This window comes from Mercenaria mercenaria, unplaced genomic scaffold (assembly GCF_021730395.1).
Source record: "Mercenaria mercenaria strain notata unplaced genomic scaffold, MADL_Memer_1 contig_2781, whole genome shotgun sequence".
Classification (NCBI taxonomy): domain Eukaryota; kingdom Metazoa; phylum Mollusca; class Bivalvia; order Venerida; family Veneridae; genus Mercenaria; species Mercenaria mercenaria.
Window position 1 is genome coordinate 27665 of NW_026460859.1, and position 19177 is coordinate 46841.

General features: G+C 38.4%; 1 protein-coding gene across 1 annotated transcript in view; it reads left to right on the plus strand.

Annotated features, from left to right (window-relative positions):
* Window positions 1-1517: 1517 nt before the first annotated feature.
* Window positions 1518-19177, plus strand: part of LOC128552408 (uncharacterized) — a gene marked incomplete at its 3' end in the record, with an annotated part of 37096 nt that continues 19436 nt past the window's right edge. The window contains exon 1 of the mRNA XM_053533444.1: window positions 1518-1669. Coding sequence (XP_053389419.1) covers window positions 1518-1669 — 152 coding nt within the window. The remainder of the gene's footprint in view (window positions 1670-19177) is intronic.

A 19177-nucleotide genomic window follows, 5' to 3' on the forward strand; every position in this document is an offset into this window, starting at 1 on the left:
GTCACTGCTTTCAAATGCAACCTTTGCTGAATTTGCATATGTGAGCTCTCTTGAAGCAGAAAAGCCATTTACGGAAGTTCTTGCTCACTTTATAAAATGAATTAATATTCTGACTTCAATTTTTTGTTGCGGTTTTATCCGACAATCATAGCATCTTTATTTGATTCCGAATCACATCCCCAGGATATTCATGTGCTACACAAAATAGTCCCATTCATGAACAATGCAGATGAATTATCAATGAACAAGCAGTTCTTATTCAGCCTGTATCCACTCACACTGACCATTTAGATTATACAAGATCTATCAATGATATGGTATTCCAGCCCATGGTTACATCACAAGCTGGGTCAGACAGAGTTAATCTTAGATATGAGGCACATTAAATTTGTATTTGTTTCTCATTCATGTACAGTCGAACTTCGATGGCTCGAACTCGAGGGTCCCATGGAAATTAGTTTGAGTTTTTCGTTGCTCAAGCCATCCAAATAGCAGCCATTTTGAATTTGGGAATTCGAGGACATGATGTGTTACAAACCTTACATCGTAATATATTGTCATATTGTACCTCACATGCTGACAAAAACTAGGTCAGTAGGTCAAATAATAAAAAAACCTTGTGAACTCTCTAGAGGCCATATTTTTCAATGGATCTTCATGAAAATTTGAATGTTCACCTTGATGATATCTAGATAGTTTGAAACTGGGTCACGTGTAGTCAAAACTAGGTCAGTAGGTATAAAAATAGAAAAACCTTGTGACCTCTCTAGAGGCCATACTCTTCATGAGATCTTCATGAAAATTGGTGAGAATGTTCACCTTGATAATATCTAGGTCAAGTTCAAAACTGGGTCATGTGCCTTCAAAAACTAGGTCATTAGGTCAAATAATAGAAAAACCTTGTGACCTCTCTAGAAGTCATATTTTTCAATGAATCTTCATAAAAATTGGGTCATGTGGAGACAGGTGAGCGATTCAGGACCATCATGGTCCTCTTGTATTACTTGTATACATGCTTCTCTAGTTGTGCATGTTTGTTAGTTTACAAGATTTAAGTCGGCAAGGCTGGAAAAAAGCTTCTGCTCCACTTGAAATACAAATTTAACACCTGATTGAATTTTTCTACTACCTATTTAAAAACACCAACTGAAATTACGTAAATGTATGAATTGGAGAACTGTGGTTTCTTATAACAATAACATTCCTTATTGTTGTCATGAAAGAGCAAAAGTAAGGAAAGAGGCATTATGTTGTGATGTTAAACATTCTGTTGCTACGAGATACAAAAATGCTTTAATACATTTGTTGTGCTGGAGGTTTGTAGAAATGTTAAAACGTTTTGAATCTGTAAATCAGAACAATGGAGACAAATAACTGCGTATTACAGTAAAGCTGAAGTAATTACTGTTATTGCCAACCTAACAAAAAAATTTTCCTTTAGGCACAGATTTATATATTGCAAAGAGCAGATGCTTTAAAACTTTCTTTTCATTGTAGGCTTCAGACCATATGAAGAGATGGCAAAGATTGTTGGCAGCAAAATGCTCTTGAAAGACATTGGAAAGTTGTCACCAGCACAACAGACCTCTTCGCTTGAGGCATTCCACAAAGTTGTTTGCCATTTTGCTCCAAAATTTGTACACTATGAACATCCTCAGATGGAAGCAAGGTAATATAGATGTGGGGTTTTTGTGTGATAGGTTTCTCATTTTTTAAGGGCTTGTCCTCCAAGTATTGCTAACTTCTCCACAAGACTCAGTGATGGAGAAAAATTATATCAGACTTGTTTTCTTCACAGAGAACATACATAAAATCAGGAGATCAAACTTGTATTGTTTACATTGCATTTCTTTTGCTGATTTGTAATTAGCTCACATGAGCTATTGTGATCACTCACCGTCCGTCGTCCGTCCGTAAAAGTCTTCTCAAAAACCAGACCTCTACCAAGTTTGTTCAAACCAGAAGCCCTAGAACTTAGATATTTGACATGTAGCATTGCCTAGTGTAGAGATGGTACCTACCCAAGAAAATCCAAGGGGAACAGCTCTGAATTGACCACTTAACTGAAGCCAACATAAAATATTGGTCAAAGTGAAAGAAAAATCAGATCAGGTCCTTTTTCCAACAGCTGATCAGGCAGACAAAATATGACCTATATTTGTTTAAATCTCTTTGAATTCAATATACAACATGCACACTTTTCTCATGGCTTACAGTTATTTTATAAGTTGTTGTGAGGCCCTGATAGAAAGTTTAGTAATGCATGAAGATAATGTAAATTCCTTTAAAGAAAACTTACGACATTAAGAAATGAAATTAAGTTTGATCTTTTTTAGCCAAAGATATTTATTGTTCTCAATAGTATTTGAAAGCGGAAGTGCAGGCTGGTCTGGATCCATGCTGGTCGCAAACGCACTATGCTGGTTTTCTTATGGCATGGCTCATATATTTTAATGTAAAATTCATATATCCAACAATGAGAAATAACAAAAAATTAAATTGGTATCACGTTTGTGTAACATAGTAGCTAGATTGCATATATTTATCACTTCAATGAATTATTTTGAAAGTGTTTCTTATGCTTTAGTCATTTTGAAGAATCTCTCTTACTTTTCAGGAGTACTTTGCTTGAAAATATGTAACACAAAAATTCATTATCATCAAATATAAGTACAGTGTTTTAAGGCAGTGGTTGTAATTACAACATTTGAAGGTAGCTGATAGGTAATGACTCTATTTTAATGTATTTTGCTCAATGCAACAACCTCTGGATGGAACTATCACGATCATTGCTTTACTTGAAAAACAAATAAATGCTGAAAAAGCATAATTATGGAGATTACTTTATCTGATGATTTTCGTTACAGGTCAAATTTCTTAAAGGTTTTTTCCTGAAATACCCTCATTAAAGTCTCTTCATTTCATTCAGACATGGAATGTAAACAAATCCAGTAACTACTTAACAGTACAAGGACATCAAACAATTAATTAGCGCATCAAAGAAATGAAGACTATTAACTTCACAATATTTTATTACCTCCCTTCATTTTATTTATCATCTACATTCTACATAATGTTTTATGGAATTACCTCCCTTTATCTCATATAAGCTTTCTTATATTGCAATTTAGTCAGTCAGTATTTTAACCTTAATGTTCAGACAATAAAAATATATTTATTTTATCAATGGTAAGATGAAAAGCATATATTATATTAAAGAATACCATAAAAACATTTATCAAACATGAATGCAAGATACACACAAAAAATAATGTAATGACAATGTTCAAAAATATTAAAGCTTAGATGGCATAACAGTGAGATAAGATCTATTTCAAGTTAATAATTCCCATATTAACTTATGACTACAAAAATTTAAAGTATGTTTTTATTCCCATTTCAGTCTGACATATCTAAAGAAGTAAATACTACAAAGACTGTATACCATTTTTTTATGGCCCCACTTTGGGGGGGGGGGGGGGGCATATAGATTTGCTCTTGTCCGTCCGTCCTTCCGTCCGTCTGTCCGTCCTTCCGAAAATGTTGTGTCGTGCGTAGCTCTGAAAGTATTTGACGTAGAGTCACAAAACTTTACAGGAATGTTGGTCAGCATGTGTAGTTGTGCACCTGGGGTTTCGCGTCCGAATTCATTCAGTCAAGTAGGAGTTATGGCCCCTGACTTTGTAAAAATTGGTCATTTTAATGTTGTGTCGCGCCTAGCTCCAAAAGTATATGACCTAGAGTCACAAAACTTTACAGGAATGTTGGTCAGCATGTGTAGTTGTGCACCTGGGGTTTCGCGTCCGGATTCATCCAGTCATGTAGAAGTTATGGCCCCTGACTTTGTAAAAATTGGTCATTTTAATGTTGTGTCGCGCCTAGCTCCAAAAGTATATGACCTAGAGTCACAAAACTTTACAGGAATGTTGGTCAGCATGTGTAGTTGTGCACCTGGGGTTTCGCGTCCGGATTCATTCAGTCATGTAGAAGTTATGGCCCCTGACTTTGTAAAAATTGGTCATTTTAATGTTGTGTCGCGCCTAGCTCCAAAAGTATATGACCTAGAGTCACAAAACTTTACAGGAATGTTGGTCAGCATGTCTAGTTGTGCACTTGGGGTTTCACGTCCGGATTCATCCAGTCATGTAGAAGTTATGGCCCCTGACTTTGTAAAAATTGGTCATTTTAATGTTGTGTCGCGCCTAGCTCCAAAAGTATATGACCTAGAGTCACAAAACTTTACAGGAATGTTGGTCAGCATGTGTAGTTGTGCACCTGGGGTTTCGCGTCCGGATTCATTCAGTCATGTAGAAGTTAAGGCCCCTGACTTTGTAAAAATTGGTCATTTTAATGTTGTGTCGCGCCTAGCTCCAAAAGTATATGACCTAGAGTCACAAAACTTTACAGGAATGTTGGTCAGCATGTGCAGTTGTGCACCTGGGGTTTCGCGTCCGGATTCATCCAGTCATGTAAGAGTTATGGCCCCTGACTTAGTAAAAAATTGGTCATTTTAATGTTGTGTCGCGCATAGCTCCAGAAGTATTTGACCTAGAATCATCAAAGTTTACAGGAATGTTGGTCAGCATATGCAGTTGTGCACCTGGGGTTTCGCGTCCGGATTCATTTAGTCATGTAGGAGTTATAGCCACTGACTTAGTTAAAAATGGGTGATTTTAATGTTGTGTCGTGCGTAGCTCCAAAAGTATTTGACCTAGAGTTTTTGGCCCCTGACCTGGGAAAAAATTGTCATTTTAATGTCATGTAGTGGGGGCATCTGTGTCCCATGGACACATTTCTAGTTTTTAATGGAATTCCACCAACATAATTTTTCTTACTTCTTTTATCTTGATTATGTAGTGTACTTATCTGGGATGATGAAATATTTTAAAATGTATATTTCTTTATTCCCCTGGATGGAAATAAATAAAACATATAAACAAAACAACCATTTATACCAACCAAATTGTAAAATACTTAAGTTTGTTGATGTTAGTAATTATATGTTGAGACATCAAAACAACATAAAATATAACTGAAAAATTGTGGAACTTCATTTCTAGATTAGATTAGACTGTATTATACAAATGGTTATATGAAAATATGTGCCAAATCTGGTTAATAGAATATTAATTAAGTTATGGTAAAATGTTGAACTGCTTTAACATTAATCTACAAGTGATGAATGAGTTCATTTAACCATAATTTTGATACTTTATGCATTATTAAGAAAACTATAACATGCAAGAAATGACTCACAGAGTGTATAAGTTGCTGAATGACTGGGTCAATCTTCACCACAAATAATATGAAACTTAAAAAGTCCAATTAAAGGTTATTCGTTAAATTAAATTGATCACATTTTAACATTTCTATGAATGCAATTGTTAAATTAATACTTGCTTCTTACATGCGTGCTACAATAGAAATAAAAAATTATTTAACAATATATTATGCAGTCTTGTCATAAACACATTCTGTACAGATGATAACACATAGAAAAGTCAACAGATTTCATGTGTGGGTCCATCTCAGTTTACAGCTGGTGCATGGCTGTCTCACACTTGAATATACATCATGCAGCACAGTTGGGGTAAAGTCCACTTCACATGACACCTCTGGAAATACAAAGGTAAAACTTTATTACATAAAGAGAATAAAACATAGCAGTTTGTAAAACAATTATAACATCATTTTTATACGCCCGTTTAAAAAACAGGACGTATTATGGGAACGCCCCTGGCGGGCGGCGTCCACAGACCTTGTCCGGAGCATGTCTTCTCCATGCATGGAGGGATTTTGATGAAACTTGGCACAGTTCACCATCATGAGACGGAGTGTCATGCGCAAGAACCAGGTCCCTAGGTCTAAGGTCAAGGTCACAGAGGTTAAAGGTCAAATTCAAGAATGACTTTGTCTGGAGCATATCTTCTTCATGCATGGAGGGATTTTGATGAAAGTTGGCACAATTGTTCATCATCATGAGACGACGGAGTGTCATGCGCAAAAACCAGGTCCCTAGGTCTAAGGTCAAGGTCACACTTAGAGGTCAAAGGATACAAGAATGAAAAATTCAAGAATGACTTTGTCCGGAGCATATCTTCTTCATGCATGGAAGGATTTTGATGTAGCTTGGCATAGTTGTTCACCTAGTCTGGCTACCGACTAGATAATCTTTTTTTTAGAAAAAATAATTCTTTTATATATTTTGACTTCATCAGTCTTGGCTCTGATTATCTAGTCTGGTAAACTCTGGTCAGAGCTTGTGACCGATATCTCATGATAAACCGTTAGCTGACCAATCACAATATGGCACACTGCAATAAATTTCTCCTATGGATAGAGATCTTAATCAGCATTTAGTTAACAGGTGGTGAGCACATGAGCTGAGGTTTAATTTTGTCTTTCATTTTAATCTGGCTAGTTTTGATTATACACGAAAAAATTAAAAAGGTCAGAATTGCCCTTTGTCTTCAATCATAATTATGTAAAAACAATAATTCCTAAATGAAATCATATTAATTATTATAATAGTCTTCTTATTGGTTATAAATTAAATAAATATGTATAAACTATTTATACTATTGATACCAGTAAGTCTTATCTAATAGCACAGTGCATAATAAGAAAAGAAGTCATAGGCAGAATGAATATTTTAACAATGGATTCAGCTATAGAGAAGGGATTAGAAGTTTTACAACGTAATTAATGATGTTCGTTTTTCTTGATTTTTATACGCCCGTTTGAAAAACGGGACGTATTATGGGGATGGGCGGGCGGGCGGGCTGCGTCCACAGACCTTATCCGGAGCATATCTTCTACATGCATGGAGGGATTTTGATGAAACTTGGCACAGTTGTTCACCATCATGAGACGGAGTGTCATGCGCAAGAACCAGGTCCCTAGGTCTAAGGTCAAGGTCACACTTAGAGGTCAAAGGTCAAATTCAAGAACGACTTTGTCCGGAGCATATCTTCTTCATGCATGGAGGGATTTTGATGAAAGTTGGCACAATTGTTTATCATCATGAGACGGAGTGTCATGCGCAAGAACCAGGTCCCTAGGTCTAAGGTCAAGGTCACACTTAGAGGTCAAAGGATACAAGAAAGAAAACTTTGTCCGGAGCATTTCTTCTTCATGCATGGAGGGATTTTGATATAACTTGGCACAAATGTTCACCACCACGAGGCGGAGTGTCTTGCGCAAGAACCAGGTCCCTAGGTCTAAGGTCAAGGTCACACTTAGAGGTCAAAGGATACAAGAATGAAAACCTTGTCGGGAGCATTTCTTCTTCATGCATAGAGGGATTTTGATATAACTTTGCACAAATGTTCACCACCACGAGGCGGAGTGTCATGCGCAAGAACCAGGTCCCTAGGTCAAAGGGCAAGGTCACACTTAGAGGCCAAAGGTCAGATACAAGAATGACTTTGTCCGAAGCATTTCTTCTTCATGCATGGAGGGATTTTGATGTAACTTGGCACAATTATACACCATCATGAGAGGAAGTGTCATGCACAGTTCCTTTCTTTAGAATTACTTCCCTTTGTCGTTACTATAAATAGCTTATATTGTAACTTCTTCATTACTAGTCGTAGGGAAAAATCGAGACCACTTTTCTGTAGTACAACATGCATGCTACATCCAATTTTGAGGTGTATTTTGACCAATCTCTACCTGGTGAAGATTTTTGTGTGGACTTACATTTTTTTTTTGGATTTTTTTTTTTTTTTTTTTTTTTTAAGATTAACTTCCCTTAGTTGTTACTATAAATAACTTATATTGTAACTTTTTTATAATTGACCATAGGGAAAAACCAAGACCACTTTTCTGTGGTACAACATAGATGTTACTTTCAAATTTTAGGTGTATTTTAAGGTCTCTCTACCTGGTAAGGAATTTTTTTTGTGGACTTAGGAAAACAAAAGACTTACAATGATTACTAAACAACCACAAAATTAAAATTCATTTGCAATACAGCAGCTAGAGTAAAGAAATTTGCTGTGACGGGCGTATATTGTAACATTCTGGCACTCATGTTTTTTTAATAACTTCCCTTTTACGTTACTATAAATAGCTTATTTTTAGGAACTTTTTGGTTGCGGGTTTATCCCGCAAACAAAGTTAAGTGTATTTCTGACAATCATGTAGCATCTTTATTTGATTCCAAATCACTACTAAAGGAATTTGTTCATGTGCTGCAGGAAGTAGTCCCATTCATGAACAATGCGAATGAATTATCAATGATCAAGCATTTCTTATTCATCCTCTATCCATTCACACTGGCCATTTAGATTATATAAGATTTGTCAATGATTAGGTATTCCGGCCCATGGTTACATCACTGACTTCCAGCTGTTCATGTTCATAGATGAAGGCATATTAGTATTTGTTTCTTATACATGTATATTTATAGATTGGCATTTAAAATGAAAATAAACATAGCAAAACCCGCAACCACCAGACATCTCAAGGCTTTGATTTATTATTGGCCGTAGGGAAAAACCGAGACCACTTTTCTGTGGTACAACATGGATGGTACCTCCAATTTTTAGGTGCATTTTGACATTTCTGTACTTTGTAAGAATTGTTTTTTCTTTTTGGTTAAATTTCTTCCCATTGTTGTTCCTGTCCTTTGGACTTAAATATTTTTACTGAGGACCTTGTCCTCAAGTGCAATGATAACAGGCGAGCAATATAGGGCCATCATGGCCCTCTTGTATAACTTGAGAACTGCCAGAACTTCACCTTATTAGTCCCCTACTGGTTGAAAACCAGTTTCGGGGACTATAGGAATGCGCTTTTCCGTCATTCCGTCCGTCCGTCTGTCCGCAATTTCGTGTCCGGTCCATAACTCTGTCATCCATGAAGGGATTTTAATATTACTTGGCACAAATGTTCCCCATGATGAGATGACGTGTCATGCGCAAAACCTGGACCCCTAGCTCAAAGGTCAAGGTCACAATTGGAGGTCAAAGGTCAACAGGGCTTTTTTCCTGTCCGGTCCATAACTCTCCCATCCATGAAGAGATTTTAGTATTACTTGGTACAAATGTTCCCCATGATGAGACGACGTGTCATGCGCACAACCCGGACCCCTAGCTCAAAGGTCAAGGTCACAATTAGAGGTCAAAGGTCAACAGGGCTTTTTTAGCTCGACTGTTCAAAGAAAAAGTAGAGCTATCCTACTCACCACGGCGTCGGCGTCACACCCTGGTTGTACCAGTCCACATTTTGACAAAGTCTTTTCAGATAAAGCTTTGAAACTTTCAACACTTGTTTACCATCACCATGTCCAGTTATAGGCAAGAGTACATAACTCTATCAAGCATTTTGACTGAATTATGGCCCCTTTTGACTTAGAAATCTTGGTTAAGTTTTTTGTACCAGGACATATTTTGACAGTCTTTTGAGATAAAGCTTTGAAACTTGCAACACTTGTTTATCATCATCATGTCCAGTTGTAGGCAAGAGTACATAACTCCATCAAGCATTTTGGTTGAATTATTGCCCCTTTTTGACTTAGAAATCTTGGTTAAGTTTTTCGTACCAGTCTACATTTTGACAGTCTTTTGAGATAAAGCTTTGAAACTTTCAACACATGTTTACCATCACCATGTCCAGTTGTAGGCAAGAGTACATAACTCCATCAAGCAATTTGACTGAATTATGGCCCCTTCTGACTTAAAAATCTTGGTTAAGTTTTTCGTACCAGTTTATATTTTGTGTAAAGTGTTTTACATATGGCTTTGAAACTTTTATATATTGTTCAGTATTATAGTCTCTATCAAGAGTACATAACTCTGTCATCTTTTTTGGCTGAATTATGGCCCTTTTTATGCCCCCAAAGGGAGGCATATAGTTTTTGAACCGTCTGTCAGTCTGTCGGTCTGTCAGTCTGTCCGCAATTTTCGTGTCCGGTCCATATCTTTGTCATCCATGGATGGATTTTCAAATAACTTGGCATGAATGTGTACCACAGTAAGACAACATGTCGCGCGCAAGACCCAGGTCCGTAGCTCAAAAGTCAAGGTCACATTTAGACATTAAATGTCATATTTCATGTTGGTCTGTCAGTCTGTCCGCAATTTTCGTGTCCGGTCCATATCTTTGTCATCCATGGATGATTTTCAAACAACTTGGCATGAATGTGTACCACAGTAAGACGACGTGTCGCGCGCAAGACCCAGGTCCGTAGCTCAAAAGTCAAGGTCACACTTAGACGTTAAAGGTCATATTTCATGATAGTGCAATGATGGGCATGTCCGGTCCATATCTTTGTCATTCATGCATGGATTTTAAAATAACTACGCATGAATGTGTGGTACAGTAAGACGTGTCGCGCGCAAGACCCAGGTCCGTAGGTCAAAGGTCCTAAAATCACATCGGCCATAACTATTCATTCAAAGTGCCATCGGGGGGCATGTGTCATCCTATGGAGACAGCTCTTGTTGAACTTGGAAATTGGTTCTGTTTTCGTATATGTCGTATAGGGTTGTAGGGCTGCTTGAGTAGACGATCCCTATTGTTTTTGGGGTCACTCCTTCAAAGGTCAAGGTCACAGGGGCCTGAACATTGAAAACCATTTCCAATCAATAACTAGAGAATCACTTGACCCAGAATGTTGAAACTTCATAGGATGATTGGTCATGAAGAGTAGATGACCCCTATTGATTTTGGGGTCACTCTGTCAAAGGTCAAGGTCACAGGGTCCTGAACATTGAAAACCATTTCCAGTCAATAACTAGAGAACCACTTGACCCAGAATGTTGAAACTTAATAGGATGATTGGTCATGCAGAGTAGATGACCCCTATCGATTTTGGGGTCACTCCATTAAAGGTCAAGGTCACAGGGGCCTGAACATTGAAAACCATTTCCGGTCAGTAACTTGAGAACCACTTGACCCAGAATGTTGAAACTTAATAGGATGATTGGTCATGCAGAGTAGATGACCCCTAACGATTTTGGGGTCACTCTGTTAAAGGTCAAGGTCACAGGGGCCCGAACATTGAAAACCATTTCCGGTCAGTAACTTGAGAACCACTTGACCCAGAATGTTGAAACTTCATAGGATGATTGTTCATGCAGAATAAATGACCCCTATTGTTTTTGGGGTCACTCCATTAAAGGTCAAGGTCACAGGGGCCTGAACATTGATAACCAGTTCCGATCAATAACTTGAGAACCACTTGACCCAGAATGTTGAACCTTCATAGGATGATTGAACATGCAGAGTAGATGACCCCTATTGATTTTGGGGTCAGTCTATTAAAGGTCAAGGTCACAGTGGCCTGTTCATGTAAAATCATTTTTTGGAAATAACTTGAGAACGACTTGACCTACAATGTTGAAACTTAATAGGATGATTGGACATGCAGAGTAGATGTACCCTATTTATTTTGAGGTCACTTGACCAAAGGTCAAGGTCACAGGAGCCTGAACAGTGCTTTGAGAACCACTAGGCCAAGAGTGTTGAAATTTAGCGTGATGACTGGACATGCCAAGTAGATGATCCCTATTGCAGCCAACCATCAGTGTCTCTTTGACTTTCGCTCCTGACCCCTATTGACTTCTTGCCTATAGGACTTTGCATTGGGGGAGACATGCACTTTTTTACAAAAGCATTTTCTAGTTCAAATTATTTTCCTGGGGTCTAATATGGCTCCGCCCCGGGGGTCACATGGTTTATATAGACTTATATAGGGAAAAACTTTGAAAAACCTCTTGTTCAAAACTGCAGGGCCTAGGGCTTTGATATTTTATATGTGACATCATCTAGTGGTCTTCTACTAAGATTGTTCAAATTATCCCCCTAGAGTCAAATATGGCCCTGCCCCGGGGGTCACATGGTTTACATAGACTTATATAGGGAAAAACTTTGAAAATCTTCTTGTCCAAACCACAAAGCCCAGGGCTTTGGTATTTGTAATGTAGCATCACCTAGTGGTTCTCTACCAAGTTTGTTCAAATTATCCCCCTAGGGTCAAATATGGCCCCGCCCTGGGGATCACATGGTTCATATAGACTTATATAGGGTAAAGCTTTTAAAATCTTCTTGTCAATAACCTACAACATTAAAATTTAGACCGCATGTATGGTTTTGAGTGGCAAGATGAACCTTGACATGAGTTGACCTTGATTTTGACCTAGTGACCTACTTTCACATTTCTGTAGCTACAGCCTTCAGATTTGGACCACATGCATAGTTTTGTGCACTGAAAAAAACTTTGACCTTGAGATTGACCTAGTGACCTACTTCCACATTTTTGAAGGTACAGGCTTCAAATTTGGACCACATGCATAGTTTCGTGTTTCGAAATGAAATTTGACCTTGATTTTGACCTAGTGACCTACTTTCACATTTCTCAAGCTACAGCCTTCAAATTTGGACCACATGCATAGTTTTGTGTACCGAAATAAACTTTGACCTTAAGATTGACCTAGTGACCTACTTTCAAATTTCTCAAACTACAGCCTTCAAATTTGATGCACATGCATAGTTTTGTGTACAAAGAACATTGTCCTTGAAATTGATCTAGTGAGCTACTTTCACATCCCTCAAGCTACAGCTTTTGAATTTGGACCACATGCACAGTGTTGTTTACGGAAATGAAATTTGACCTTGAGCTAGTCAATAAGTCTTGAAATTTGGAACACTCAAAAATGGCACATTGGTGGGTGCCAAGATCACTCTGTGATCTCTTGTTATCACAATAGTTTACCTTATTTATATCTGTTACTTTTATCAATACTTTCATGTCCCTTCTGCACTAACCATTGTCTTCAAGTTCTGAAATACCTTAAAATATTAATTCACACACTTTCTAAGTAATCAACATAAAATCAGCGTCAAAGCATTTGAATATAATTGTTGTCATTTTTGTCTCACATGTCACAAAGTGACAAGGTGAGCTTCTGTGGTCGCGCAGCGTCTGTCATCTGTCCGTCCGTAAACTTTTGCTTGTGACCATTTATTATGCAGATAATATGCAAACAAAATGTGAAGCCAAGCTATATGACAAGATATTGGCACTTTTATGTGCAGATATGTGACATCTGGCATTACCTGTCCAGAACTGCTGATTGCAATTATCATAAATGTGTGTGTCTGCTATCACCAGGTATCTTTAATAAGCTTGTTGTCATGTAGATATAATTTGAATATTGAATAATGGTATTAGTTTATGACTTTAGATGTGAGAGGGTCATCCAGGCCCATTCAAGCTTAAATTTGATTGGCTACTGATAAAAGTATATTTCTTTTCATTGGTTAATTTTTATGCCCCCACCACTTTGTGGGGGGGGGGGGGGGCATGTAGATTTGCTCTTGTCCGTCCATTCTTCCGTCCGTCCGAAAATGTTGTGTCGTGCGTAGCTCTGAAAGTATTTGACGTAGAGTCACAAAACTTTACAGGAATGTTGGTCAGCATGTGTAGTTGTGCACCTGGGGTTTTGCGTCCGCATTCATTCAGTCATGTAGAAGTTATGGCCCCTGACTTTGTAAAATTTGGTCATTTTAATGTTGTGTCGCGCCTAGCTCCAAAAGTATATGACCTAGAGTCACAAAACTTAACAGGCATGTTGGTCAGCATGTGTAGTTGTGCACCTGGGGTGTGCGTCCGGATTCATCCAGTCATGTAGGAGTTATGGCCCCTGACTTAGTAAAAAATTGGTCATTATAATGTTGTGTCGTGCATAGCTCCAAAAGTATTTGACCTACAATCACCAAAGTTTACAGGAATGTTGGTCAGCATGTGCAGTTGTGCACCTGGGGTTTCGCGTCCGGATTCATCCAGTCGTGTAGGAGTTATGGCCCCTGACTTAGTAAAATATTGGTCATTTTAATGTTGTGTCGCGCATAGCTCCAAAAGTATTTGACCTAGAATCACCAAAGTTTACAGAAATGTTGGTCAGCATATGCAGTTGTGCACCTGGGGTTTCGCATCCGGATTCATTCAGTCATGTAGGAGTTATAGCCACTGACTTAGTTAAAAATGGGTCATTTTAATGTTATGTCGTTTTAGCTCCAAAAGTATTTGACCTAGAGTCACCAAAGTTTACAGGAATGTTGGTCAGCATGTGCAGTTGTGCACCTGGGGTTTCGCATCCGGATTCATTCGGTATTGTAGGAGTTCTGGCCCCTGACCTGAGAAAAAATTGTCATTTTAATGTCATGTAGTGGGGGCATCTGTGTCCCATGGACACATTTCTAGTTTATTTGCAAATCTTGATCATGCAGTTTTTGCTGCTATTCAGGGAGTTAAGTTTTAGACACAAAAGTGTAAAGATGTTTTAAAAAGTTCCTGGCATCTCTTGCCAGAAATAGAGACATATCAATGACTTATATTTTAGTCTGCCTATTTAACTTTGAAGGAACATTTTTAACTTAGCTTTGTAATTCAAAATCCATTGGGATTTTCCCGCGCAGGTGTTAGAAACATAAATGTAGTTTCTAATATTTATTGTATCTGACGCTATTTATTTGACGTCTGTTTGGCGTCTTCAGCCACGTGATAATTTGCGGCGTTCATTGACGTCAACGTCATACTTGTTTATACTTCCGCCCAGACTTTGAAACGTTAACTGAACTGAACGTTAACTGTGGACATTAATTATTCTGATGAGACTTGATGAGTAAGAGACCAAATTCGGTAACTAAATACTGTTAATTTATTCAAAGCGTAATTATTGAACTCGAAGTTATGATATTGAATTTGTTAAATAACATAAAATGAATATATAGACTTTAAATTTTATTTTCTGAATGATTGGATAGTGCAAGCTTTGTTGATGTGAAGTATGTTCAAAAGTACATCTGTTGTTTATATGAGTATATGTATAATTGGTGAGCGTTGTATGAATGTTGTTTGTATGTTTTTATTTGCAGAGAATCGCTATATCTAGAGAAATAAAAGAGTAAAGGCGCATCTCTCGTTTAGTCACTGAGTTGATCCAAGTCCCAGAACAATTCTCGAATAGTCGAATAATCGAATGCTCGAATCCAGCGGTTGATGTAGATCCACTGAAGAAACAGTGACGATACCATTGGATACAAGATGACAGACTCTGAAAATAAAACCTTTCAAGGACTTAAGCGGTCAAGGTCAGCACAATGTGCGCAACTGACGAAACTGTATAAGGAGTTGGAGCAATACATGATTTCTCATGATAATGATGATCTTGTTGAAAACTTGTATGTGAAACTGTGCGATAAATTCAACGCTTTCAAGAACATACATTTAGAGTGCCTAGACTTATGTGACGAACCCGCCGATTGTGAAAATCTAGAACAATCCTATGAGTGTTATCATAATAATTTCACAGAGTTTCAGGAGAGATATGAACAATGGAAGTCATCGAACCAGTATAATGAAAATGACGAAATTTGTAGCAATGCGTCATCAACGTGTAAAACGAAACTTGCGAGTTCCAAAGCTAAACGTTTGATTGCTGAGCAAAAGTTAAATTCTCTTAGAAAAAAACACGAGCTTGAACTGGCGCGCAAAGAAATAGAAATTAAACAGCAAGAACTTGAATATCAGTGTGAATTAGAGCAAGCGCGTATTGAAGAATCGGTCTGGCACGAGGCATTGGAGGAAGAAACTGGTGAGCACGTGCAAGATTCGTCATATGTGAAGCAGACGACAGGACAGTAAATGATTTCACTTCCGGTCATGAACAGTCTGATAAGAACATAAGAAGTGCACACGACGACTGTGTAATTATAAATACACCTAACAACACTCATTTGGTAACGGAGCAACGTAAGAATGGATCAATGAATCAGAATGCACATCCATCTGAGAATGTAGTCACGAGCGTTTTGAGAAATACAGACACTAATGTTTTGAGAAATACAGACACTAGCATAGAATCAGCTTTTCAGTTGCTGGCAAATACGTTACAAGAAGGATTCAACTTACCAAAGCCGGAGCTCCTGAGATTCAGCGGTTCAACATTGGAATACTGCAAATTTGTGAATAACTTTGAAACAAACATTGACTGTAAAGTTCGTGACGACAGGTTACGACTTAGTTACTTGATACAATACTGTGACGGAGAGGCAAAGAGTGCAATAGAAGACTGTGTACTACTGAGTCCAAGTGAAGGTTATAAACGAGCAAGAGACATTTTGTACTCACGGTACGGTAGGCCACATAACATTGCTAGAACTTATGTAGATAAAATTGTTAATGGTCATTCCTTAAAGGCATCTGACACTAATGGTCTTTCAGATTTAGCACTTGAGATGAGAAAATGTGAAATTATTTTGTCTCAGTTAGGATTTAAGTCAGATATAGATAACACAGACAACTTACGTCGCATTGTTAGACGTTTGCCTATGCACGTCCGCGGTAAATGGGTAGATATTGCACACTCAATTACTGAGTCTGGTAGGGAACCGGGCTTTTCAGATCTAGTGAAATTTGTAGAAGAAAAGGCTCGAATCGCCACTTCCCTATTTGGCCTTGACCTTGCAAATGAGAAGAGTCATGGTAAGATTGTTGAAGATCGAACCTTTAAGTCAAAGCCAAGTCCTGCACCTCGTAGAAATAATGCTGTCAGTTTTGCTACGAATAGTGCAGTAAACAATTCTATGTATAAGCCGTCACGTAAGTGCTATTGTTGTTCAGGTAGTTGTAAAGATTTAGCTTCATGTACGAAATTTACAGCCATGAATTTAAATGACAGGGAACAGTTTGTAAAAAAGAACAGACTTTGTTTCAATTGTTTAAAGGGCAAACATTTTTCTAACGTTTGTAGAAAACCTACTGGGTGCAATGTAACAGAATGTAAATCTAGACACCACTTTCTTTTACATAGTTGGGTAGATAGTAAATCTGATCACACAAATCAACAATCCGTCGTAAATTGCGCAACTAAAAGCGGATCTTGTGTGAAGAACTGTTTAGGTATAATACCTGTACTTGTTAGAGGTAAAAGTGGGACATACTGCAAGACTTATGCTTTGCTTGACGAGGGAGCTGACCAGACATTATGTGATGAACGCTTGTTGAAAATGCTGAACCTAACCTCTAAACCTGTGACGTTCAAGATGTCTACAGCAAGCTCTTCCGGTATTATCGTCGAAGGACAGGAAGTTGAGCTGCACGTGCAACCGGCGTCAGGTGGTAACGACGTTACGTTGAGAAAAGTTTGGTCAGTAAAATCTCTTCCAGTATCAACTAGATCTGCTGCGAGAAACGCTGACATCAGAGATCTACCATATTTATATAAGATAGAAATCCCTGAAATTGACTCTAGCTCTGTGATGCTTCTTATTGGAACAGATGCACCACAGGCACATATACCCTTAGAAGTGCGTTCAGGCCGCCATGATCAACCCTACGCCATTAAAACTCAACTAGGCTGGGCAGTGCGTGGACCTGTTACAGACACTACAACACAGAAATCAGCTAATGTAAATTTTCAGCAGTCAGCTGATGTATTGTTACAACAACAACTTGAGAAAATGTGGACTACGGACTTTGATGACAAAGTGAAAGTAGAAAGAAATTCAATGTCTCTAGAAGACAAGAAAGCTTTAAACACTATGAACTCTTCGTTGAGATATGAAAATGGACATTACAAACTGAAATTACCATGGCGTGACGAGAAAGCAGTAATGCCTAACAACTTGACTCTTGCGCATGCGCGACTCGAACATTTGAAGAGGAAGTTAGCACGAGATCAAGAGCTGCATAAAATGTACACAGCATCAGTAACTGACTATATCCAGAAAGGACATGCACAGGAAAGTAACACACATTGAATCTGATAGTAACCGCGTGTGGTACTTACCCCATCATCCTGTGACGAATCCTAATAAGCCGGAAAAGTGAGAGTTGTATTTGACTGTGCCGCCAAATACAAAGGAATTTCCCTAAATAGTCAACTTCTACAAGGACCGACTTTATGAACAGCTTGGTTGGCGTTTTAATCAGATTTCGTCAAGAGCCCGTTGCTATAGCAGCCGACATCGAGGCTATGTTTCATCAGGTCCGTGTCGAAGATTTAGATTGTGATGCCCTACGGTTTCTATGGTGGCCTGAAGGGGACATGACTCAACAACCTAGATGCTATAAGATGCTGGTTCACCTATTTGGCGCGACCTCATCCCCAAGTTGCACAGCATATGCATTAATACGAACAGCGACGGATAACGCACATATGTATAAACCAGAGGTAATCACCACCGTTAAAAGGAACTTTTACGTTGACGACTGCTTAAAATCAGTTTCTTCTGATGAGAAAGCAATCGAGTTAGCCGCAGACTTACAGTCATTGTTAAGGAGAGGAGGATTTCGTCTGACGAAATGGCTCAGCAATAAGAGAGATGTCGTTGAATCTATCCCAGAGTCAGAACGAGCGCCATCTATAATGAATCTTAGCAAGAGCGACAGTTTGCCAGTAGATCGTGCCCTCGGTGTTCAGTGGAATGTAGAGAAAGATGAACTCAAATTTAAAGTGAAAGTAAGTGAAAAGCCAATAACAAGACGTGGCATCCTTTCCATCGTCAGTTCCATATTCGATCCCCTTGGACTGGTAGCACCAGTAACTCTACGTGCAAAAGCTATAGTACAAAACCTATGTAGACAGAAGCTTTCATGGGACGATCCTATCCCTGAAAAAGATACGTACGAGTGGAAACAATGGTTAGATACTCTTCCATATTTAGAATCTGTCTCTGTGAGAAGATGTTTTAAACCACAGGACTTTGGAACCTTAAAGAATGTCCAGCTACATGTATTCTGCGACAGTTCTCAACTTGGTTACGGCGCATGCGTGTACTTGAGATTAAAAGATGAAAAGAACCTGATTTCATGCTCTCTGGTTGCTGGAAAATCACGACTAGCGCCAATAAAACAGACATCTATTCCAAGACTTGAACTTTCAGGAGCAGTTGTCGCTTCCCGGCTTTATACGCTAGTAGCAGACGAACTAGAAATAGACATTGACAGTGTGACATTCTGGACAGATTCTATGATTATCCTTGGATATATTAAAAACGAAACCCGGAGATTCAAAACCTTTGTTGGAAATAGGGTAAGTGAAATTCATGATGTGACGTCACGAGACCAATGGAGACACGTAGATACGGCTTCCAATCCAGCAGACGTCGCTTCTAGAGGAATGCATGCCAGTGATTTAAGACAATGAAATTTTGGATGCATGGA